Source organism: Nanorana parkeri, unplaced genomic scaffold (assembly GCF_000935625.1).
Source record: "Nanorana parkeri isolate BGI_ZX_2015 unplaced genomic scaffold, ASM93562v1 scaffold132, whole genome shotgun sequence".
In the NCBI taxonomy this organism is placed as follows: Eukaryota; Metazoa; Chordata; class Amphibia; order Anura; family Dicroglossidae; genus Nanorana; species Nanorana parkeri.
This window is the reverse complement of record NW_017306400.1, coordinates 1,494,076-1,519,461: the sequence shown is the minus strand read 5'-3', so window position 1 is coordinate 1,519,461 and position 25,386 is coordinate 1,494,076. Positions and strand designations below refer to the sequence as shown.

Below are 25,386 nucleotides of genomic sequence, written 5' to 3'. Positions count from 1 at the left end.
TCTGGCTCAATCAGTTGCAACCGGGGCATTTCCAGCTCAGCAGCTACAAGTGACAAAGAGGCAGCAGGGAATTCTACAGCCGAATAGAAGACCATGCACAAGCTTCGCACCAAGCCCAGATTCATCACTGTTTAAAGAACTCCAGGTATTTTTTTATTAACCCTTGCAGTGGGGCTAACTCTGCATTGCAAGGGTTAACTGCTCATTTTGGGCTAGGGCTAAAAATAACAAAGATATACTAACCCGATCCTCCGAGCCGGCCATGGCTCCCTCCTGCCTGGCTCCTCCCACACTCCAGTGATGGAATGTCCCTCAGCGTCCTCACGTCCTATATGCTGTGTATACAGTCGTAGCCAAAAGTTTTGAGAATTACACAAATATTAATTTTCACAAAGTTTGCGGCTTCAGTTTGTATGATGGCAATTTGCATTTACTCCAGAATGTTATGAAGAGTGATCAGATCAATTGCAATTAATTGCAAAGTCCCTCTTTGCCATGAAAATTAACTTAATCCCCCCCCCAAAAAAATTCAGCCCTGCCACAAAAGGACCAGCTGACATCATGTCAGTGATTCTCATTAACACAGGTGTCAGTGTTGACGAGGACAAGGCTGCAGACCACTCTGTCATGATGATTGAGTAAAGGTGGCCATACACTCTACAACCATCGCAAGACTTTAGTCTTGCGATGGTTGTACAGGGATTAAAAAAACGTACGATCTGCCTATCTTGGACAGGCAGATCGCACTCTCGATCATCGCAAGCCCGCTGACTGGCGGAACGGACGGGGGAGGGGGCGGGTACAGCTGGCTCTGCCTCTAGATAGGCAGAGCCAGCTGTCACTCACACAGCTGGGCGGATCCCGTCATCTACGTCGGGATCCGCTCTGGTGTCTCAGTATACCGCAAGCTGTAGCTCGCGGTATAATGAGCTTAGGGTAACGGGAGGCCGCTAGTTTGTGTCCTCCCGTTACCCTAAGGAGAACTATGGGGAAAAACACTGACCCCATAGTTCTCCTTTAACAGACTGGAAGCTTTAAAAGGAGGGTGGTGCTTGAAATCATTGTTCTTCCTCTGTTAACCATGGTTAGCTGCAAGGAAATACGTGCAAAAGGTACAGGGATTGGACTGCTGAGGACTGGGGTAAAGTAATTTCCTCTGATGAATCCCCTTTCCGATTGTTGGGGCATCCGGAAAAATACCTTGTCCGGAGAAGAAAAGGTGACCACTACCATCAGTCCTGTGTCATGCCAACAGTAAAGCATCTCGAGACCATTCATGTGTGGGGTTGCTTCTCAGCCAAAGGGAGTGGGCTCCCTCACATTTGTGCCTAAGAACACAGCCATTAATAAAGTGGTACAAAAACATCCTCCAAGAGCAACTTCTCCCAATTATTCAGAACAGTATGGTGATGAACAATGCCCTTTCCAGCATGATGGAGCACCTTGCCATAAGGCAAAAGTGATAACTAAGTGGCTTGGGGAACAAAACATCGAAATATAGGGTCCATGGCCAGGAAACTCCCCAGACCTTAATCCCATTGAGAACTTGTGGTCAATCCTCAAGAGGCAGGTGAACAACCCCCCCAAATTCTGACAAACTCCAAGCATTGATTATGCAAGAATGGGCTGCCATCAGTCAGGATGTGGCCCAGAAGTTGATTAACAGCATGCCAGGGTGAATTGCAGAGGTCTTGAATAAGAAGGGTCAACACTGCAAATATTGACTCTTTGCAGAAACGTAATGTCATTGTCAATAATAAGCCTTTGACACTAATGAAATGCTTGTAATTATACTTCAGTATACCAGAGTAACATCGGACAAGAAGATCTTAAAACACTGAAGTTTTGTCATTCTCAAAACTTTTGGCCACAACTGTGGATGATTTACGGGACAGTAGACCTCTGGAGCGGAGGGGGAAGAGAGGCTCTTGGGACTGGTCTAAGAACAAGCGAGTATAATGTTATTTTACATATATTTTAGACCAAAACTAACAGTTAACCTTTGCAATGCAGGGGTAGCCCCAGTGCAAGGGCTTATAAAAAAAATGAACCAGAGTTCTTCTTTAAAACCAGCACTGTGACATGGCCGCTCAGGGCAGGGTACTTCGGGTACGGTAAATGTGCTACACAGTAGCTAAGCTCATATAAAGGTTTTGTAACCTAGACAATGTGGCTATAGTAAAATACAGCGTAGAGCTGAATATAAAACAATAGGAATGACTGTGATGCAGGGAGCGGCTATACAGACATGCTACAAACTGCGCCAATGTAACCCTCGCAGCACAAGAAATTGAACTCTGACCGTCCCAATCTACGGCGTGGAAGTGCGAGTAAAAGCGTGTGACGTCACACGCAGCGTGCTCCTGCTAGCGTTCCTCCGCCTCGCCGTTCTGCGGATGGTAACATAGTGGTTGCTATGGAGACCGTTTCCTAGCAGCGCTTTGGTATACACCTGTCTGCTGTGCACGTTGCAGACCGGGAGAGACGAACAATATGGAGCCCTTACCGGCCACTTTTTATGGAAATATAGACCCGAAGAATCCCGTGATCGCCACCTTTGAAAATGAGATCAAACAGCTTCTTGGTTTCATGAAAAAGCTGCAGCGATCGTCGCTGGGAGACACGCATCAGGAGGAGCAAAGGAGAGGGTAACATGCTGCCTCTGCTGTATAACTAGAAAGCAGAAAGAGCCTCGAAATATTTTACTATTACCGCAGATATTTTAATACTTTTCATGTATACGTGAAATCACAGTTCTTTTTGTTATCAAGAATGGAATTGGAAAAACTGTAAGGTTTTTCTTTTTGCCATCTGACCCCCATTGGGGAGATTTCTCCTCACATCCTGTCCTTAAACAGGGCAGGAAGTGAGATGAAGTCTCTCCAAAATGAGATAGATGTCACCTAAACAGGCTTCAACATTGTGAAATTTGCCCTTGATTTCTGTCCCAGTGACAACCATAAGTTTTTAAATATTCCATCAGTTTCTGTTCCAGTCATGATGCTCACTAGGACAAACGGACAATCTGGCAGAGGTTCTGACCCTTTCTCACTTGATACAACATATCTAAAAAGATTTTGGAGGGGAATTACTAAAACTGGAGCAATCATAACCTGGGGCAGCTGCTCATAGTAGCCAATCCGCTTCTCTCTACAGCTAAAATGAAAGATAGAAGCTGATTGGTTGACATGCACAGCTGCTCCAGTTTTGGTAAATTCCCCTCGCATGTCCGGCATATGGCGCACAGTCGTGGCACGATCCCTGGAATTTAAATGGGCGAATTTGGCAAGTGGCACCTCCTGCAACACGTGATGAGCTAAGTTAAAAGCACTGCGCCAATGTACACAGATGTGAGTAGTCACCATGTTAATTTGTAGAGGGATGTTTAGGGGGCAGGAAATGCATGGATCAGCTGCATGTTTTTTCCGCCCATTTGCCACATGTGTGAAGTTAGCCATAAGGTGTGCTGTTTGAAGTGGTCCAAGCAGTTAGTACCTATTCACACGTAAGCATAGCTTTGATTGCACAATACTGTGTCATTAAAGGAGAAATATGAGATCAGTGAAATCGATGGATCCCAACTATATTGTTGGGTTCCTTCCTGGCTGCAGCACGACTCTGCTCTGTCAGCATATGCATGCAGTAGGCCGCTATATGCTATTTTTTAACACATGCTATCACACAACGCACCTAGTGTGCATTAGCCTGCACTAGATGTGTTGCCATTCATTTGAGGAGCATACCAACACACCTCCCGATTGTCGTGCAGTGCGTGGTATAGCAGTACTGTGCGTTGCAGTGCAAAGGAGTATTGCATGCACGACTTCTTTTCATTGCACTGCAACGTAACGTTGCAGTGCATGGCATTCGGGAGGTGTGTTGAGGTTACATTCAAATGAATGGCTACGGAACGTGCCTAGCTTATGGTAATTCACACTAGGTTCATTACCATGCGCTAGGTATCGTGCAAACAACGCTAAGCTTAGGTGTGAACAGGCCTTTAATGTAAGGGTCTGCTTATTAGATCAGAGCCATTCCCCCTGTAGAAATGGCCATACAGTCATGTGAAGAAGTAAGTATATACCATGAAATTTGTTGAGTTATTCTTGTGTTAGTGAAGATGTAATGTTTTCCTGTTCAAAGATGTTGAAAAAGTCAACACTTTCCATAGGCTATTTACAGGGTTATTCACAAAAGGGTGGAGAGTGTGGAGAAGGCGGGAGAAGTGAACAATGTAGGATAACATCGCTGAACTGGAAAGTGAGCTGAATTGGAGAATTTTTCCAAATCAGCTATGTTGTCCTAGATTGTTCCCTTCTCCTGCCTTCTCCAAACTCTTCACCCTTTTGGGAATAGCCCAGTGATTGTTTCACTTGACTGCTTATTAGTAGGGCAAAAATGTACCAGTAAGGAATAATAGAATATAATAAATACCTACCTTACCCCATCTAAATGACTGGCATTAATAATAATAATTATATATTTTATAACGACCACTACTCCTTACTCTTGATATTAGACCTTTCTGCTGCTTTTGACACTGTTTTCCACCTGCTGCTCCTCAAAAAACTCCAGTCACTTGGCCTATAAGACTCTGCTCTCTCATGGTTCTCCTCTTATCTATCTCAGCGCTCCTTTAGTGTCACCTACAAATGGAACTCCTCCCCTCCTCTTCATCTTTCTGTAGGGGTCCCCCAAGGCTCTGTCCTTGGACCTCTTCTCTATCTACACCTCCTCTCTTGGTCAGTTAATAACCTCACATGGGTTCCAATCTCTATGCAGATGACACACAAATATATCTTTCTACTCCGCAACTCACCCCCTCAGTGTCCTTGCGTGTCACTAATCTACTAACTGACATATTAGTCTGGATGTCACAACACTTCTAAAAACTCAATATTTCAAAAACTGAGCTCATGATATTTCCTCCCGCCTGGTCACCTTCCCCCAACACTTCGGTTGAGTTTGTTAACACAACTATCCAGCCCTCCCCCCCATGCCAAGGTCCTAGGTGTCATCCTTGACTCAGACCTCACCTTTCTTCCCCACATCCAATCACTATCCAAATCCTGCCGCCTTCACCTTCGTAACATCTCCAAAATACGCCCCTTCCTCACGAAAGAAACCGCAAAACACTCCCTCGTTATCTCTCGTCTTGACTATTGCTACTCCCTCCTCATTGGCCTTCCACTACACAGGCTATCCCCCCTTCAGTCTATCATGAATGCAGCTGCTAGACTCATCCACCTAACCAACCGCTCAGTGTCTGCAACCCACCTCTGCTGATCCCTGCACTGGCTTTCAATTGCCCAAAGGATACAATTCAAAATATTAACAACCACTTACAAAGCCATCCATAATTCTGCCGCCCGGCTATATCTCAAACCTTGTCTCAAAATATCACCCTAACTGTCCCCTCCGCTCTTCAAAAGACCTCCTGCCTTCCAGCTCCCTCGTCAACTCCTCCCATGCTTGACTCCAGGACTTCTCTAGAGTCTTTCCCATCCTCTGGAACGCCTTTCCTCAACATATCTGTCTGTCTCCTACTCTGACTACCTTTAAGTGATCCCTAAAGACTCATCTCTTCAGGGAAGCCTATCCCACCTCAACCTAACCACTGAACCGTCACGTTCTCAATTCATCCCCACACAGCTACCTCCTCATGTATCACTTGCCTCTCCCTTTTACATTGTAAGCCCTCACGGGCAGGGCCCTCCTTACCATCTTGTCTTGAATTGTATTGTGATTGTAATGTCTTCCTTATATTGTAAAGCGATACGCAAACTGTTGGCGCTATATAAATCCTGATTAATAATAATAATATTTATTATAATATTAATTTATTTTGAAATGCATGCAGAACAAAGTTGTTACCATCAAGTGAACAATGTTATTGTGTCTGCACATGTTGATTAAACAATGAATTGTATCTGGAACTGTGTGCATAACAAGCAGTCATGGAATTTTACCAAATACAGCAGAGCATTGTGCAATCATAGGCAACATTTGGGTGGATGTCAGCTGATTAAATCATTTATTGGCCATCTAGGGTTAAGGTGTCCATAGGCTTGCTGAAATTTGCACATTGTGTGGGGCTTTCTGCTCCCTTTCAGCTGGCATTCCTCGATCAGCTGATGGAAGGAGACGGCTGGAAAATTTTTGATCGATCAGAGCGGGCAGCCAATGAGCTGCCCGCTCTGATCAGGTATTCGAACAAGTGCCGGCGGCACATGTCAGAATACAATGCAAACAGCGGCGATTCCTCGATTGACACGCTGTTTGTGTTGATGGAGCAATCGGGTTAATTATATTTGTTCAGCCCGCGGGTTGAATGAAAAAAATTGATAGGTGTATGGCCAGCCTTAGGAACACCAGCTATGAGACCTTCCTACTAGGGACCCACAGCTTTTTGGTGCCATGTGTAGGGGAATGGGGAAAAGACCACCCATACAATATTGCACTCGTTTATTATTATTTTTTTTACCACATGAGCTTCAAAACGCTAAGTGGTTCATTTAGAAAAGTAACGCTCTACTACACACCGGGCAGCACCCTTCTAGTTTCGTACGGCACTAGCTCCCCTAGATGGCGCTGACGAGTATAGGAATTTCCTATACTTGTAGCGCCGTCTAAATGAACCCCTTTGTCTCTGTTCACACGTGCGTCTACATTTTCATGCAATTTTTAGTGTTTTTTATTTTGCTTTCTTCATGCATTTTAGTGTGTTTGTCATGTGTTAAGCACCAAAACAAGTACCTGCAGCATTTCCCAAGATGCACAGAAGCATGTTGCATGGGTGTAAAAGGGCCTTTTAGAAAATAATGAGATTCCTATTGTTGTGCAGTGTTACACGATGGCCGAATTGCACAGGTGTGAACGAGGACTGAGGAGGACGTTTATCAATTCTGTCGACAAGCAAGCCTACTCTAAACAGGAGCAGTGAGACAGAACTCCAGTCAGTAGAAAACGTAACCCCTGCAATGAGGCTACCTCTACAACCCCTGCACTGCAAGAGTGAAGTGCTCATTTTCATCTAGGGTTGCAAATAATAAAGATATACTCACCAGAACCTCAGACCCGCCTGGCTGCTAGACTGGTTCCTGCAGCTTCTCTCCCTTTCTGCTCTGGCGGTCTAAGAACCTGTGAGTCGTCACGTCCAATACAGTGTATTGGACTGAGTAACGCAGGAACATTCCATGTTTGTCCACTGCAAGGGTTGATTTCTTCTCCCCAGAGTTCTTCTTTAAGGGCCCATTTACACAATATGTGGTGACTGGCGTTTCTTAGCAACTAAACAATGCCAGTCGCCCCTAGGGCACATATAAAACAATTGTTTTCTACTTGCCCTGTTCACACTACGTGCTGCATTTTTTTGCAGTGCACTACCATAACTGTGTCACAACATCTGCTGTTCTGGGACACAAATAGACTGTATTCTTTGGACAGTCTAAGTAAAGTTTTTAAAAAGTGACCTGTGACAGTCTTATTGTCACAGGTCGGCTAGAACTATGAGGTGAGTGAAAAGCACTCACCTCATAGTTCTCCTTTAACAGTGTGATGCACTGAGACAGCGTGCTACACCGCCCAGTGCCCACCCATCAAAGCTGTCGGAACATACTAGCCTGCCCATTTAAATGGAGAGTTTTAGTGAGCAGGCTAGTGTAAATGGGCACTGAGTCATATTTTTCTCCCACTTCTTCTTGAAAGTAGCACTGAGACAAAATAAAATCTGAACCTGACCAGTTCTTAATTATGCAACTGTATGAAATTCTGCCTCATCTTTGCTGCTAAAGTTGTCTTGGAACTTTGCAAGCTGTCTCACTTGGCTGTCGAGGATTACAGGCACAGGAGTCACACATAGACTGTAACATTGTCATATAGACTTTGCTCAATAATAGGCATCTTGATTTGAGTCTAATTGTGTTGTGTATTTGCTTGGTAAATGTCTCCCTGTATGTGCTAAAGCTTATAAGTGATTGGTTTGTTTTAGTAATTGAATTTCAGTATAGTACATCTTTGCTCTGTGTACTATATCAAAAAATACATTCTTAGGGGTTTATTCACAAAAGGGTGAAGAGTTTGGAGAAGGCAGGAGAAGTGAACAATCTAGGACAACATAGCTGATTTGGAAAAATTCTCCAATTCAGCTCACTTTCCAGTTCAGCTATGTTGTCCTAGATTGTCCCCTTCTCCTGCTTTCTACAAACCCTTCACCCTTTAGTGAATAGACCCCCTTAGGATGTGACCAGAAAAGCCACCATGGTCATTATCATCATTCCCCCGCTTTAACATCAAGCTTTGGTGTTTGTAGCGTTGCTTAGTGAGCTTGTTGATAACGCTATTCCTGGATTCTTCTCTGGACTGTTCTCATGTTCCCCCCTAAAGCTGTTAAATTGTCACCCTTGCTTAATTTAGGAAGGACCAACTTGCCTCAGATGGATATAGACAGGTAAAAATGGAAAGGAATTTATGGAAGTACACAGACTTGGGTAGAAGGAAGGCAGAAGTGCAATATGGAATCTTTCCACAAGTTTTAACTACAACTATCACTAGAGGAGAAATAGAATATGTGTGCAGAAATATGGCATTATATGAGCTGTAAAATGTTTTTGTTGTGTATTACATTTATTAATACTAGAATTTATATCAGTTGAATCCTATGTGATTTCTGCTGGTGCCGTTTAGTACAGGGAGTGCGAGAAGAGGGGGCAACCATCAGCCAGTGGGTACAATGATTGGTATACTGAGCTTAGGGTGACGGGAGGATGCTAGTTTGTCTCCTCCCGTTACCCTAAGGAGAACTATGGGGAAAAGCCTTAACCCCATAGTTCTCCTTTAAGAAGCTTCAAATGGTCAACTTTACAGAAGGGTATGAAAACGAGTGGTATGTGCAGTTCGCTATCATTCAAGAGGGCCAACCTTTGGAGGTTTATGAGGAGGTGGTGGATACTTATTCATAGGAGCATGTGACAACTAGAGGTAGAGAAAAAAGTATCACCTGGCTTTTGTTTTGTATGCTCAATATAATCCTGAGATATATGGAGAATGTGCCACCCTAGGTGGATGTGGGAGGATACTTAAAGTGACATTAAAGTCAAAGATTAAAGCACTTACCTGAAATGATGTTTCTTAATCCAATCTTCTTCTGTCATTTTCATCTGTCTCTCCAGCGCTGCTGCAGGTCTCCAATCCAGCGCCGACTCCTCTGCCCTTGCTGGCACTTCCTGTCCCACGGTGTCTGCATGCGGGGGCACGCCTTCCATATACTTACCTTGTGTCTCTCCTTGTCTCCTGGACGAAAATGTGAACTGCGCATGCTCCCGCCCCAAAATGGTTTGCGGCCGGCCAAGAATTTTCACATTTTCGGACGGGAGCGCGGGGAAGACACAGGTAAGTTTAACCCGCTTTTAAAACATTTTTTTTTTTTACAATTTTTGCATATATCTACTGCTTGCTAGCAGTAGATATATGGAAAAACACCAGAGGGTTCAATAACCCTTTAAGCTGGATATACACTTGTAGATTTTCATACAAATGTTTATACCAAAAAAATCTCTTCAGAAAATTTAACAATGCCACCAGAGACTTGTCAAATGTCCTTCAAGATTTTGTTGAGTTTAACATTTGGAATGGAGTTTCCCGAATGGAAATCACATTCCCTGTTAGAATTTTATTTGTTCAAGAAAAAATTTCCATCCTGCTCTTTTGCTTTTTTCCCCGTCACTATGGTTGAAGTCGATTGTCAATTTCACCCCATTAACCAAAATCAAAATAAAAAAATCGAATGAACGTTTCAAAAACGATTTTGTTAACAGATTCTACTAGTGTATGGCCAGCTTTAGTTGTGATGCATAGGTCTGTCTCACGAAATCTGTTACTTAAAAGAGAATTATGAGGCGAGTGAAAATCACTCAGCCTCATAGTTCTAGCCGACCTGTGACAATGAAACTGTCGCAGGTCGGCTCAGTAGATCGGGAAGTGATCACACATACCGGCGCTCGCTCACTTCTTGATCTATCCCTGCAAAGAACTGTGACTGCCACTCACGGCTACCTGCAGGGATCCCCCCCCTCCCCACTCCGATCCTCCAGCGCTGACTGGCGTAACAGACGGGGGAGGGGGCGGGCATAGCTGGCTCTTCCTCTAGATAGGCAGAGTCAGCGGTCACTCACGCAGCTGGGTGGATCTTGACAATAATGTTGGGATCTGTCCCGGCTGCGGCATCTCATCTCAGTATACCGCAAGCTACAGCTCGCGGTATACTGAGCTTAGGGTGACAGGAGGACGCTAGTTTATGTCCTCTTGTGACCCTTAGGAGAACTATGGGGAAAAACACTTACCGCAAATTGTGCGTTTTTGTGAGCAGATTGTAGCTCATTGATGTTAATTAGCAAAAAAACCTGCGCTTCCAAGCGATTCCTATCGAGTTTGCAGGGCCAAAACGAGCTGTAATATGCTCCAAAAAAATCTTCTGTACTTTTTCCAGCAACAGGCGTTTTGCTTATTGTGACAAAACGCTCAGATGTGAACAGGACCATAGAAATGAATGGGATTTTTTGGGGAACATATTTTTTGAACGCTCTTTAGGGCAAAGCACTACAAAACGCTCAGTGTGAACCAGGCCTTAATGCTGAACCCTTAAAATAGCAGTCCATGTGCTCTCTCAAATGACTTTGTCTAGGCAGAGGAAAAATCCGTGAGACAATGTTATTGGTATGCTGTAGGCAGGAGGAAATATTTTCCTCATTTCCTCTCCTTCACTGATCCAACTACAGCATTTTAGCTTTGTAACAAGTAACAAGGAGAGAGGGAGTTGGTCTGAAAGAGACATCATGTGTACACACACTGCTCAGGATTGCACAGTAACCAGAATGTACTTGATTGTGTCAAGTCTGAGCCAGCATTTCAGTCCTGTAAGTAGATGCTGACCCTGGATTATGTTTGTGCAAAGATGACACTGATTTCTGGCAGAAAAGATAGGGAGAGCACAGTGATCTCTGTGGGAAAAATAAATACCTGTAAGGCCGTTTTCACGCAGACAGTCCCATCAGATCTACCTGTCAGTTTTTCAGGCATATCTGATTGGATGTGTCCAATGTAACGTGACTGAGTCATTTCTGTTAGGAAGCAAATCTGGAGAAGGTTTGCGTCCTCTACTTTTTCACACCTAAACACAACTGATCGATGTAATCAGATGTAAACGCACACATGGACCAGCTGCCATAGACTTAACATGGTCCATTTACAAAAGTGGCATCCATCACATAATGCCCCTATCAGGAGGGCATCTGTGCCCGGATCCCCTGGTGATTGGAGCGGGTGGGTGTTCGTGTGAAAGGGGCCTTAGTGTTACACTTGTAATTAACATGAACATAAATATCTGATACTAGGTCCTCTATAAAGAACACCAAGAATTTTTTTATTAACCCTTGCAGTAGGGCTACCCCTGCACTGCAAGGGTTAAGTGCTTGTTTGTGTCTGCGTGCTGAAATAACAAAGTTATACTCACCCAAAGTTCCTAGTTGGCCAGCTGTCACAGCACTCCCTCCTGCCTGTCACCTCCTCCACAACAGATTTTAATCTTCCTCAAAGTCCTCACGTCTATGCACAGTGTATATAGACATGATGATTTACAGGACCTTAGACTGCTGCAGAGGAGGGGGAGCGACATTCCAGGGACCGGTCTAAGAAGAAGCGGCTTGGAGCTTTGGGTGAGCTTATCATTGTTTTTTTTTTTAGCACCTAGACACAAATGAGCACTTAAGTGTGGCGGTAGCCCCACTGCAAGAATTAAAGGAGAACTATGGAGTCAGTGTTTTTCCCCATAGTTCTCCTTAGGGTAACGGGAGGACACAAACTAGCGTCCTCCCGTCACCCTAAGCTCAGTATACTGAGACGCCGCACCTGGAGCGGATCCCGACGTAGATGACGGGATCCGCCCAGCTGCGTGAGTGACAGCTGGCTCTGCCTATCTAGAGGCAGAGCCAGCTGTACCCGCCCCCTCCCCCGTCCGTTCCGCCAGTCAGCGCTGGCAGATCGGAGCGGGGAGAGGGGAATCCAGCCCCTCCCCCTTTTACGGCAGAGAGCCGTGACAGGTGAGGGAACCCGGTATGTGTTCGCTCACCTCCCGATCTACTGAGCTGACCTGTGACAGTCTCATTGTCACAGGTCGGCTTAGAACTATGAGGTGAGTGGAAATCACTCATCTCATAGTTCTCCTTTAATAATAATTTTTAAAAAAATCTGCTGGTGATAAAGCTTGGCTGTCTCCATTTGACTGTCCTTGATATCCATGCTGCTCACTAATACTATGAAAAAAACAAAAGAGATATGCAATGGGTTTTGCTGATGCTCAGGTCCACAATGGTTGCTGTTTGTCAATGCCGAGACCACCTTTGTGTCTACCACCCCCTCAGTATAAACAATCATAGAAGATAGTAAGGTTAATGACATTTTACTGTCTTGCATAGAGTAATTATAATTGTTGTATCTCATCATATGCTAACACAAATGATGCAGGATAGCCTCAGTGCTTGCTCACACCTAATCCAGTGCATTCCAGCACGGTTAGTTGGCGTGGCTGCGATGCCATTGACTTGAATGCACCACCACTCCCCCTCCCTCTCCAGAATGCAGGGAGGCTGTAATTATGTAATCCAGTGCATTCCAGCAACTAACGGTTGCTGGAACACACTGGATTAGGTGTGAGCAAGCCCTAATGCCCCCACATTCTTTAGGAAGCCTGTTCTGGTTATTTACCCGTTGTGTAGCTTTAAGTGAAATCTGAATCAGGCTTCCAAACTGCATCATTAACTTCTGTCTTGGATACTTTAATGCAATGCTTTTTTTGTGACATTTATAGACTTGAATTTTATCATACACCTCTTCTTTTTTTAGATCTAGTACATTGTTTCATATTTGGGTCAAGTATAAACCTCGACTGCCAGCCTGGTATTATCAAGAAAAGCTTCTTAAGGTTGGAGATAGCCTTGTTCAGATCAGAGTAAGTCAAGGTTATTCACAGGCAAATGTAATGATCAAGTTGAATATATTTTACTTTCTTTGTTTTTATCATGTATATTTTTGAAGTTTGTCATGGAATTCTTGTTGCATTTTTGGTGAGGATGAGTCATCATAAAGCCATCTATTCTAGGCACATGAATCATTTATCTCTGATGCACTTTCATTTAGCCTAGTGAGAAAATGATGCTAATAAACCAGGAATTGGTAGAACTACTGCTATAGCAGCCCACATGGCTGCAAAGGGGCCCAGACCTGGGGGGGCCCAGTGTGGGCCCCAGGAATGATATACATTGTGTTACTCATCATTCCTCATTCAGATGCGGGGGGAAGTTTCTCAGCGATCGTGGTGCGTTCCAGCAGCTACCACTCTGGAACGCACACACTTTCGGTGTGATCAAGGCCTTAAACCTCCAATCCAAAAAAGCAGTGACAGCTCAGATGATCGCTGCAGTCAGGTCTAAAAAAAGGCTTCCACTACTCGCTCCCTCTGCCGGGCTCTGTAGTAGATGATGTCATCAGTCAGTCAGAGCCCAATAAAGGAGACAAGTGGTGGAAGTCTTTTTTCTTACAAATGACAGCAGGAGTTGGCTGAGTTGTCCCTTATTCTGTGGGACATCTGAATGGGGAGCTATTTAACTACAGAGGTGCCTACTGATCTTTATCCCTGTTGCTGTGCGGACTTGTTGATAAGTACAGGTTTGCAAATGTCTAGAGGTGAAGTATTGAAGCCACCTGAAAACATTATGTTGAGAACCATCATAATGCACAGCTTTCAACTTGTAGTGAGAATGGTTATGCTATAGGCAGAGGGTTTTAAAGTGATATTTACATTGGCTTTAGCCCATTGGCTGAATAAGACCACAGATCTGTACTTACCTCAACATCCCTGCCACATCTTCCTTCCTCTTCTTTCTTTTTTCCCTTGGCAGCCCTGATTTAATTCCTAACTTTTTGTTTTAGTTTTGGATAGAGTCTGGAAATGTTAAAACCCTTCAAGTGTTTTCTGCTGTCTGTGTCACAGGGGAGATTCACTGTATTATCTCATTTATATTTTTCAGGAATATAAACTTGCACTCTTTCAGTGCTATGGACGCTATCTGGAACAGTTTTGCTCGGCGGACATTGATGAAATTACAGATGTAGAAAAATTTAAGGCTACTTTTTTCCCATCTGGCACGGATGACAAAAATGCAGGTTTGACGGTATGCACAATGTTTATTTACGTATTTAATTCAAGCACACTAGATGAATTCAGGGCAATTGTGCACTTCTAAGCTTGTAGCTTTAGTTTCAGGTAGGCTTTTTCTGTTGCAGCATGCCTGTGCACCTGTGCAAACAGCTAGGTCCTTAACCACTTCCGGGCCACAATACATCTATAGACGGCGGCCCGCAGAAGTGGTTAAAACAAGAACACGGCTGCTGTTGCAGCCGTGTTCTTGGTACCGCTTTTAACAGCAGGCAATTGCTGTTAATGTACAACCGATCCGGTGTCTGTACAGCCGCCTGATCGTTTGTACCGTGAGGCGCCCCCCCCCCGCCGCGGCCGCCGTTGGCTTCCCCGTGCACCACTGTCCCCTGTGCGGCGCCCGGGAGTGTCTCGGCGGGTCTCCCTGCAAATGATCGGAGAGAGATTCAGCGGCTTCCAGCCGCTGATATCTCCTCCAATCACTGGACCCGGAAGTGATGTGTATGACATGACTTCCGGTGTCACTCGTTCCAGTCTCCGGCTCTTAGAGCCAGGAGATGAAGCTGGGGAAGCAGATCATTCCAGTCTCCGGCTCTTAGAGCCAGGAGATGAAGCTGGGGAAGCAGATCTCTGCTTCCTCAGCTTCTTTGGGGTCTGAAAGACCCCTGATGTCTCCATAAAGAGGACCTGTCACACCTTATCTGCTATTACATAGGGGGCTTGTTAGCTCCCTATGTAATAGCAATAGGGTTAGTGTAAAAAAAGGTGTTTAAAAATGAAAGTAACATATAAGAATGTTTTTTTTTTAAAAGTCCCTGCCCCCACGTACACACACATGCAAACACGCATCGGTGCGCCTACGTGCGAAAACGACAATTGTGCTACACATGTTACATATCGCCGCAAACGTCAGACTGAGAGCAATAGTTCTAGGGCCATCAATCACTGTTGGCACTAAACTGATGAGCGGTAAAAGCGTTTAAAATGTTCCCTATGGGAAATTTGGGGTATTTACTTTTTTGCGGCTTCACGGGAGAACGCAATTTTAAGGCTTGGCATGTTTGGTGTCTATTTACCCGACGTGATCCCGTCTTTCATATTTTACCCAAAAAACTGGGTATTATATTATGTTTCTGTGCACCACATTTTAATGTGTGGGTAAATAGTAAGAAAATTCCCCGGACAGCAAGTGGTTTAACAAGTTTGGTATAGAGCAGCGGTTGCCAACCAGTGGTCCGCGAGAAAATTTTGGTGGTCCCTGCGCCCCTCTGATGCTGTGCAGGCTGGGCCGTCATTGAAGCGGCACGGAGGCTCCAGGGCTGCCTCTCACTGACTCAAGCAGCGGCTGTCACAAGGAATGCGTTGCTCTCAGTACAGTGCGGGCTCTGCAGGAGGCGGGGCATCTTGTCAGTACCCGGACTGAGCAGGCTGCAGGACATGGAAAAAGTGGGGCGAAGCCAGGTAATAGTGGGGAAGGGGAGGCATGGCGGTGGTTGGGGGCAGTGCTGAAGTTAGGAGGGCATGTGCCCCGGGCACCGCCGGCAGGGCCAGTGGCAGTTTCGATAGGGGGAGAGACCATTAATATTATTACTGGGCTGGGGCGGGCGGCACCGCTCCCTCCCTTCACCACCACCACCACTGCCACTCCTGCAGGCACACCCGCACCTATGTGCTAGTTCCCAAACACAGTGCTTCTGCATGTATGAATACTATGGGAGATACGAGGAAGGCAGAATGAAATGTGGACAAGGGCATATAGGAGATGTATGTGAATGTGATTCTCTGCATCAAGTCAAAGGTATTTATGGGGACTAACTAACCGAAAATAAAATATATATTTATGTATGTAAAAAAAAAAGTCTGATAAAAGAAAGTTTAGTGGTCAAATATTGCTGGTTGCAATTGTTGTCTTTCTTTTTCTGTGTAAAATATGTTGCCTAGCCAGCTCTTTCTCCACTAATTATATAACAACCCCTCCCCTAGGCTTAACTTTAAATATACTAGTTTATAAGTAAATAGAATTTAGGGATTTCCGGCCAAAATATTCTTCTTTGATAATTTGTATAATACCAGGAAAGAATTCTAAACAGTTACATATGAATATGTCTCACTGTATGGTTTTGTTCTGCTTTTGGTTGTAATGGCATTGTGTAAATATGCAGTGTATTACAGTAACATAAAATGACATAAGCTAAGTGTATTTAGGAAGTGGAAGTTGTTGTCTCAGTAACTGGTGAATATAATATCCATGAACACCACACACACAACTTGTACTGGATGGACCTGTGTCTTTTCCCAATCTTATTACCATGTAACTTTGTACATAGGAATAGGCAACCTCAATACTCCAGCTGTGGTGAAACTACAAGTCCCATTATGCATCTGCCTCTGAGAGTCATGTCTGTGGCTGTCAGAGTCTTGCAATGCCTCTGGCTTGCTTTTTTTTGCCTTTGGGGTTCACTCTCTCTAATTGTCCTGATCACCAATGTCACCAGAAATGAAATTGATGGGTAAATCCAGTCTATTATAACAATTCAGAACATCAGAACAGGAATAGAGGGGAAATATTCCAGTGAGGACAACTGTCTAAGAGAAGATCTTTTTCACATTGGACAGATATGCTCACTTCCTGGTAAGTCTACAAGGGAAGTGAAGGGAAATCTCCCTAAAGAAGCACAGATTGTACACACAAAAAAATGACTATTGTTTTATAGGAGAATTATTGGTAGAGTTAACTTACTTCTGTGACCCAAAAGAGAACTAAAGCCAAAAAAGCTTTGGCTTTAGTTCTCTTTTAATCCTCCTGTACTCTATGCAAAATATAAAAAAAAATGGTTTTGCCTTTTAGATGTACTTTAATCGATGAAATAGATATACTTTCTGTTTATTTGCATGGATTGGTACACAAACTGTTGAGGTGCTTTTCAAATGTACACTTTGTATCCATGTACCACAACCTGTACAGAAGAGAATTGGAGCCTTAGTTGTAATAAAAAGTACTGTCATTCACCCAGGTAGATAATGGATTTTTAGGGGAAAACCCGTTCCAGTGTGACCTTTTCTAGGTTGCTAAAGGTCTCCAAATTTCTCCATGGCCTCTTATGATTTAATATAGCTATTTCATGTTATTGTTTTGGTAAACAAGGCATATTTCCACTAACATACTTGTCATGCTTGTTTCAGTTCCATGCCCTGCAAGGCAGATGTATTTGCATGTACCAGTTGGTGAAGACGAGCGATGCTGATCTTCAAAATCAAGAATCCATGAAGAAATGCCTTAGCATTTTGTCTTATCTACAACTCATCATGCAGGTTGTCCTTCCACAGGAATATCTCTGTTGGTTAATTTATAATGGTACGTATATCTTGAAGAATTGTTACTGTAGAATTATGTATTTGGCCTGCTAGTGAAATCAAGGACATATTACAGGCTTGTACTGCTGAGAGCACCTCCTTTAAGTGTGGGGTCCTCAGGGGTATCTGCATAATTTAGAGGTGACTGGCCACCTGGTCTGTCCGCAGTCCCCCCTACTTCTCCCCCTTCTGCATCTGAGACATCTTCAATAGGCTTACATATTGATTTTTCCCCCATACTTTGCCGCATTTTATTTGTTTGAGAGGGGTCCATACCTGTTGATCCTCTGGCGAATTTCTCCAGTTTTGCCGGCACCTCTTTTTGCTTTTCCTTGCTGTTTCTGAGGTCCAGGGGATTGTTTAAGACCAGCACTGTTGCCTCCATCTTGGGTATTATCCATTTTTTGTGTGTGTAATTTTCTCTATTTGGATAGTTTCTCCACTGCTCATCAATCTTGTCTGTCAGCATGTAGAGCCCAATTAAATCTATCCCCTCTAAAGACAGCCACCCTTCGCTGGCAGTCAGAGCCTTCAGCAGAACTCAGGATGACACTCTCTCCTTTCAGGATCTCCACATTCAGTCCTCTGTACTGTACTTGCTGGTACTTTTTATAACAGTCTGCCCTGCATCTGCATCACTCAGCCATACTGCATCCTCCTCCACAGCTATTTAGGCTTTTTCCCTTTATTTCTTCCTAGTGATCCTGCCACTAATACACTTCATGTAGTAGGGTGGCTCCGCTCTATGAAGGAACAACAGAGCTTCCCTTGGACAGCACCTAAGTAACGTGTGCCATGTTTGACAACCAGTTGCTTTTTAAAACTTTAGATTGCTCCTGATGTTCCTGAAAACCCAAATAATGTAATTCTGGTTTACTTTTTTACTTAGAAATTAAGTGGTCCAGAACCAAATTGGGAATGGCCATTTGGAGGAATGTGAATCTACACTCCCGAATTTGGTATAATAATGTAGGCTTACCTCTTGTGTGTGCTGTTTACAACCCAAATTCCAAAAAAGTTTGGACGCTGTGTAAAATCTACATAAAAACAGAATGCAATGATTTGATAATCTCATAAACCCATATTTTATTCACAATAGAGAATATTAAACATATCAAATGTTTAAACTGTGAACATGTAAGAAAAAAAATAAGGTCATTTTAAAATTGAGAGCAGCAAAATGTTTTAGAAAAGTTGGGACAGGGCCATGTTTACCACGGTGTAGCATCCACTCTTCTTTTAACAACACCCTAAAAACATCTGGGAACTGAGGAGACCAGTTGCTGCAGTTTTGGGAGAGGAATGTTGTCCCATTCTTGCCTGATATAGGATTCTAACTGCTCAGTGCTGTGCTAGAACTCCTGTTTTGGAGGTGACAGGGTCAATAAAGAGAACCAGTCACCTCCAATTGCTATCACACAGGGGATTGCTTTCTCCTGTGTGATAGCAATAAAGTTAAGTGGAAAAAAAATAGATAAAAAAAAGAAATAATAATTAAATGAAAAAAATAAAAAAGTAATTAAAAAGTAAAAAAATAAGAAAAATAATATTAAAAATAATAAGAACATAATTATAAAAAATAAATAAACAATAAAGTGATCAAAAAGTAAGAACAAATAAAGAAACAAAAAAAATTAGAACTAACCCTGCCGCCCCTGCCATCCGGTTACCTTTCTCCGTTGATTTGGGGGGTTCGGTTGGCGGGGAGGAGGCGCATTGCGGAACCTGGCCTTGGGGCGGCAGGGAGAGCAAATCCGGCCCTGTCCACAGACAGTGATTTTTGGAAGTGTTCCTGAGCCCATGCAGTGATGTCCATCACAGAATCATGTCTGTTTTTAATGCAGTGCCCTCTGAGGGTCTGAAGATCACGGGCTTCCAGTATTGTGTTTCGGCCTTGTCCCTTGAGCACAGAGATTTCTCCAGATTCTCTGAATATTTTGATATTGTGTACTGTAGATGATGATATATTTAAAGTCGTTGCAATTTTACATTGAGGAACATTTATATGCAGATTTTCAAATTGGTGAACCTCTGCTCATCTTTACTTCTGAGACACTCGGACTCTCTAAGATGCTCTTTTTATACCCAATCATGTTACTGACCTGTTGACAATTAACCTAATTAGTTGCAAAATGTTCTTCCAGCTCTTCCTTGTTACTACCACCTACTTTGCCAGCTATTTGTTGCCCTGTCCCAACTTTTTGGAGAGGTGTTGCTGCCATCAATTTCAAAATTATCCTATTTGTTTCTTACATTTTCTCAGTTTAAACATTTGATATTTCTATTGGGAATAAAATTTGGTTTTATGAGATTTGCAAATCATTGCATTCTGTTTTTATGTAGATTTTACATGGCGTCCCTCCCTGTAAAAACAAAAATATCAGTCTTATGTCAGGCTGTAAGGTTCTCATGGAGGATGTCCTATCTCCTGTTTGTTGGCTGATAACTGACACTCAATCTAGGCTGCTGGAAAAGGGTAAAATTGTAATTTAACAAAACCTTCAGTCTATTTTGTATGCAATAATATGTGGAGTATCTGTTATGAGCACTGAGCTCAGGAAGGAGTAGGCACTTTTTTAATTTATTTTTTTATATAGCCTTACACTCTGATACATCCGCTTGCACTAGGACAGACTACCGTGAATAATCAAAAACCAAGTCATCTCTAGTAAGATTAGCCTATTATAACAATTCAAGAGTGAATAGCCTTTTGTTAACCGGCTCCCTTTTATTATTAACCATTAATGTGCAACTGATTGGGACAGTCTTTAAAGTAAATACATTTCTGTTGCTAGAGTTGAGCCCCTAGACTTCACAATAGTGTGAATCTGAGTGAATTGGACAAAAAAAACCTTTCCTCAAGGTCAGAATGTTTATAGGAAAACAGGAAATGTTATTTGTCTTTTGTAAGACAGCCCTTGGATCCAGGGATATACAGTACATTATGCAGGACATAGCTGTTTAAGCCATAGTCTAACCTAAATAATTGTAGAAGAATACATTCAGACAGCAAGCATCCTTAAAGACGTTTTCCTGTGGAGGAAGCATTCAAGTGCAACTTTAAGCAGATAGAAAATAAATATTAATTTACTATATGTAGTATTGTATTTACAAAACATTGATACATGTATTTTTAGATACGACTGGTGTTAGTATCTGAGTGTCAGCTTCTTGTAATCTGCTGCACAGTAAAACTTAGTCTAAGAGAAGGAGGGCCAGTACAATGAGCAAATGCAATGTGCTGCATACATGTGCACTGACAAGGAACATGCTGACAGGGCGAGAGAGGACAGTGATGACCTTGTCGGTATGCTGTTGTTTTAATGACCAATCACAGGCTGTGGGCTGAAAAGTGACCAAGCTGTATTGCTTAACTGCTTAAAAGAAATGCGAGGTCAGCAATATGTTTATCTGGGGAATCCCAGCACTGGATGGACACAAAATAAAAATTGAGGACTGTTTAATGAACCCCATGTGCCACCATAATTCAACAATTTATTCACTTCATTCTAAAAGTTTTATGAACAGCTTTCTATATGAGCATAAAACAGTCAGGGCAGCTTTTTGGTGACGGACTCCTTTTTTTTACCTCTACTCCAGCTTCTCAACATTGCCTGTAGGGGATGAGGCTAGGAGTGTGAAAATCCTAGTCCAGGAGTCTAGGTTGTTGGACACTACAGTATAGGGTTGATTTACTAAAAGCAAATAGGCTGTTCACTTTGCCAGGAAATTTTCCTTAAGCTAGGGCGCCATTCACACATGGATTTATGCTGGGTTCAGGGATTCCAGCAGCAGGAACCTACGGATTCTTGCGGCAGGAATCCCAGAGGATAGATACTTTTTTCTTTGCCTTGCTGCACTCCTTACCGAAAGTCCCATGTAATGGGGGGTGCTAGCAGAGACTGTGGATGGCGCCGCAAGTATCAATAAAATGTAGAAGTATCACCAGCACACGAGAATCCTTTTAGGATAGCAGAATGTTAAATTTATTTAAAGTTCCTTAAGTTCTTATACGCAAGCGCTTTTGGTCCTCACTGGTTCTCTTCATCAGGCAAAGCATTGAGGATTCCCAGGTGCCCTCATTCCGATGCGACCACTGTGCCTGTTCAAGGTAATGACAGGGTGACAGCGGCCACATCTATCAGCAAAGTTTTTTTTTTCCCTTGCACATGATTTGGTATTCTTTGCAAAGTGAATTTTCACCAAATTAATTTAGCTAAGAGAAAATTTCCCTTACAAAGTGTAAAGCCTATTTGCAAATACTAAATTAACCCCCATGGGTGAGCAGTACTGCGGCACACCAAATTGTGGTGTTTAGTCCAGATTGCTGCTCATTGACAAATTGTTGTTGGTAAACTACAATATAAATATCTTAGTCAATGTGAGTTTAGTATATTTCTTTAGGATAGAATTTTTATTTCCTCTACTGTAGACAATGCAATATTGATTAAAAACACACATGTTTTATGCTTCTATTATGTGTAAATTAAGAAATGTTTCCATTTTTGTGCTTAGGTACACTTCATATATACACAATATGCAGACATTTAATGGTATTGGGACATTCATCACAGGTAAGAAACCGTCAACACTAATTTATATTATTGAGATACAGTATATTGTGACTCTTAACCTAATATTGCTGATGATATAGATCAGTAATTTGTACTTGGCTTCATGGGAAATGTAAACATAATTCTAAATACCTTTTATTTGTCGGTGCATTGGAAATTGAATATACATGTTTTGTAAAAAAAATAAATAAATATATCAATAGCTGTTTAACCTAAACATAATTTTTACTATACACATATAGGGATCTCCTATAATCCCTAACTTTCTACAGGTGATTGATTGTACCTTTTGTTTACTGTCATGCTAGCCATATACATAGTATTCAGAAAAATGATCAAATGGATCAAGGAAGCCTACTACCTATAGTTTGAACTCATGGATCAAAGTTCTGATAGAAGGAGTTGGTGGTAAATTGCATTTTTCTTGTCTGTAATCTTTGTAATCAAATGTGGGTTAAAGGCAGTGGAAATTGCCTGGGCTTGTGTAGGCGGCTGTTGTTTTCCTGCATTTGACGCGTGTTTGAAGTGCACATCAAACGCAGGTTAGCAGATTCCTTCAATACAGCAGCGTGGGTGGCAATCCCGAGGCTATGTTTAACCTGCTTTGTATTTCATTTTTTTTTGGACAGCAGCTCCTATTAAGATGCATTTTCATTATAGGCAAAGCAGGTTTTTTGTTTGCCAGATGATGGCAAGCTGTAGTTGGTTGGATGTTTGGTGTGTGTGTAGGCAGTGGGAAAGGTGACATTGCACAGGGATTCCAGCTCACAGGTTAGCTTGTGAAATCTCAAAAGCTTGCCGGAATCACCTGGTTGCCCTTGAAATACACCAACTAGATTTTGGGCAAGTCTCCCTTCAGTGGGGGCTGGCATTATTGCAGCCTGTGATAACTTTTGTAAAGCCCTGTTTTACATCCCAAGGCAAACTCTTTCCTCATTCCTCCTCCTTCAAATAAGGTTCTCTCCCTATTTAGCAAGTCACAATGGACATGATTTCTTGACAGTTTTGCATTTGAATGCTTGCATTTTAGTAGCGCTGTATTTAAATGCCTAAGGCATCATTTAACAACAAACCCTAAGAGTGCTGTCCTCTTCATATCTGCTGTCACTTTGTTTCTTTGCAGCAGTAGTCAGACATTTCATTCATGACAGTAGTATAATTTTGGGTCACATTCACAATGCTTAGAATTCTGCCTTATTTAGAATGTCATCAAACACCATAAAGGCCATTTGTATAAATCATTTGAGTGGTGGGACATACTGTAAGCTGTAGTGTAATACTTTTACAGGATATTTATTTTTAGGCTGCATTGTTTTAGCTCATTTCCTCCCTTGTGATTAGAGAAGCAGATCATGTGGTTTATATGCTCAAATTAAAATCTATCATAACACAATAATTATATCCTATAATAATCATATGATATAATAAATATCAGACACATACATACTGTATACACTGCTGTGGTTCCTCTACATATGTCATTTTTGGACTTTTCTAGAATTTTTACTGTTACAACATGCCATTAAATTGCTCTAGTCTGGATTTTTAGGTCGCTAAACTACACAAAATAGTCCTCAAAGTGAAAAAACGTCGACATAATTTTCAGATTGTTTTATAGGCGCATGTACATTCTTTCTCCCCATTGTTAAAGTGCTGGTGTCTGAGCGGGCACGCTCCTACACTGCCACACAGCAGGAAAGGGAGAATTTCACATTCTCCCCCATACTCGGACATACTAGGTATTACTAGGTATGTTACTTTGCTTGCCACTGGAGATGCGGGGAGCAAAGGCTAAGTGAATATAAGCAGCTGCTGCAGTGGGTGGCTTTAAGATGGACTTGTTGCATGGCACTGCATTAACGAAGCACGGGAACACTTTAACCGAGGGCAAAAGGCTCTATGACTGATGATGAGGAGGAGGGGGGTCACACACTGCTCTAATTGTTTTAATTTGACATGTCTGGAGGCACAGGAATCCCATATAGATTAACTATCTTTTTATAATCCTTCATCAAAAGCCTAATTATTTTGATCAAATTTCTCAGAGGCTATGTTATGTAAAATTCATAAGGCATAACATCATGCATCTGACTATGGGTTTAGGAGCCATCAGGAGATATTTCTCATGCACACTGTGTGCTTTAAATCAATTCTTCAACAGTCACGAATGTGGATGAGGGTTAAGAGGATATGGATATTTTTATCACACTAAAAAAAATTCAGGTCATCAGTTTCTGCCTGCTAAAGCTTTTATAAAAGATGCAACCTTGTAGTTGAATTTTCAAACCTCATCTAATGGGGACCTCTAGTGGGTACAGTAGGTAATGTGTGATATAAAGCACCTCTGATAGTGTTTGCTTTGCTGATCTTTGTAAACACTTTTATCAAAGCCTATATAAAATAATAAATCTAACTGTTAGACTGTAATGTGTTTACTGCATCATTTATCACAGAGTGACACTAAATGAGATTGTTATTGTCATTCTAGGCCAATAAATGGCAAGTCTATATTAGCAGAGTAAACATTGAACCACGTGTATGTCTTTCCTTAAAGGCTCTGGAGTTCCTCTTATGGGCAAGTGCGTGTATGGAGTCATCAGTTCCTCTGCTGTCTCTTCACTACCTGAAATGGAGGGTGACACTGTACACGGCTGTGTGTCAGTGCTACTTTGACTGCCGAGCAGGTGTTCATGGAGAGGTAAAGTGCTGTTTCTGTATGCTAGATGTAGTGAAATGTCTTTCCTGCTTGCAATAACTAAAATAAAGGCTTTGGCAGTTTTTTCTTTTTCTGATACATTGTTTGGTATACCATGTCTAGAATAAAGAAAATGGTATGCAGAATTGGATATAGCTGTGCCACACTATACAATAATACACTGTTCTGGAGTCTGGACATGTGCTAATCTATTTTGCCCACTATGGGGATACAAGCCGTAGTTAGCAAGTGTGTGGCACAGGTATATCCAATTCTGTATAACTGGCTTTATATTATTATTAAATTTTTTTATAATATAAAGCCAGGTATGCAGAATTGGATATAGCTGTGCCACACTATACAGTGTTCTGGTCTGGAGTCTGGACATGTGCAGTTAAACAGCATTTTTGTGCCCAGCACCAATGCGGTGCTGCAGTACTAACCTGCTGTGTCATCTTCTCCGTCTGCTTTCTTCATCCACTCCGTGTCACAGCCTAGTCATCTGCTCCATTCTGACCTCTTCTCCCGCCGATTGGATGATGACAGGCTTCCTC

At 42.5% G+C, this 25,386-nt stretch overlaps 1 protein-coding gene across 1 annotated transcript in view; it reads left to right on the top strand.

Annotated features, from left to right (window-relative positions):
* Positions 1-2,493: 2,493 nt before the first annotated feature.
* The window catches only part of CFAP54 (cilia and flagella associated protein 54), a 250,519-nt gene continuing 227,626 nt past the window's right edge, over positions 2,494-25,386 (top strand). Inside the window, exons 1-6 of the mRNA XM_018553872.1 lie at positions 2,494-2,648; positions 12,898-13,003; positions 14,082-14,225; positions 17,393-17,564; positions 22,079-22,137; positions 24,692-24,835. Of these exons, the coding sequence (XP_018409374.1) occupies positions 2,494-2,648; positions 12,898-13,003; positions 14,082-14,225; positions 17,393-17,564; positions 22,079-22,137; positions 24,692-24,835 (780 nt within the window). The remainder of the gene's footprint in view (positions 2,649-12,897; positions 13,004-14,081; positions 14,226-17,392; positions 17,565-22,078; positions 22,138-24,691; positions 24,836-25,386) is intronic.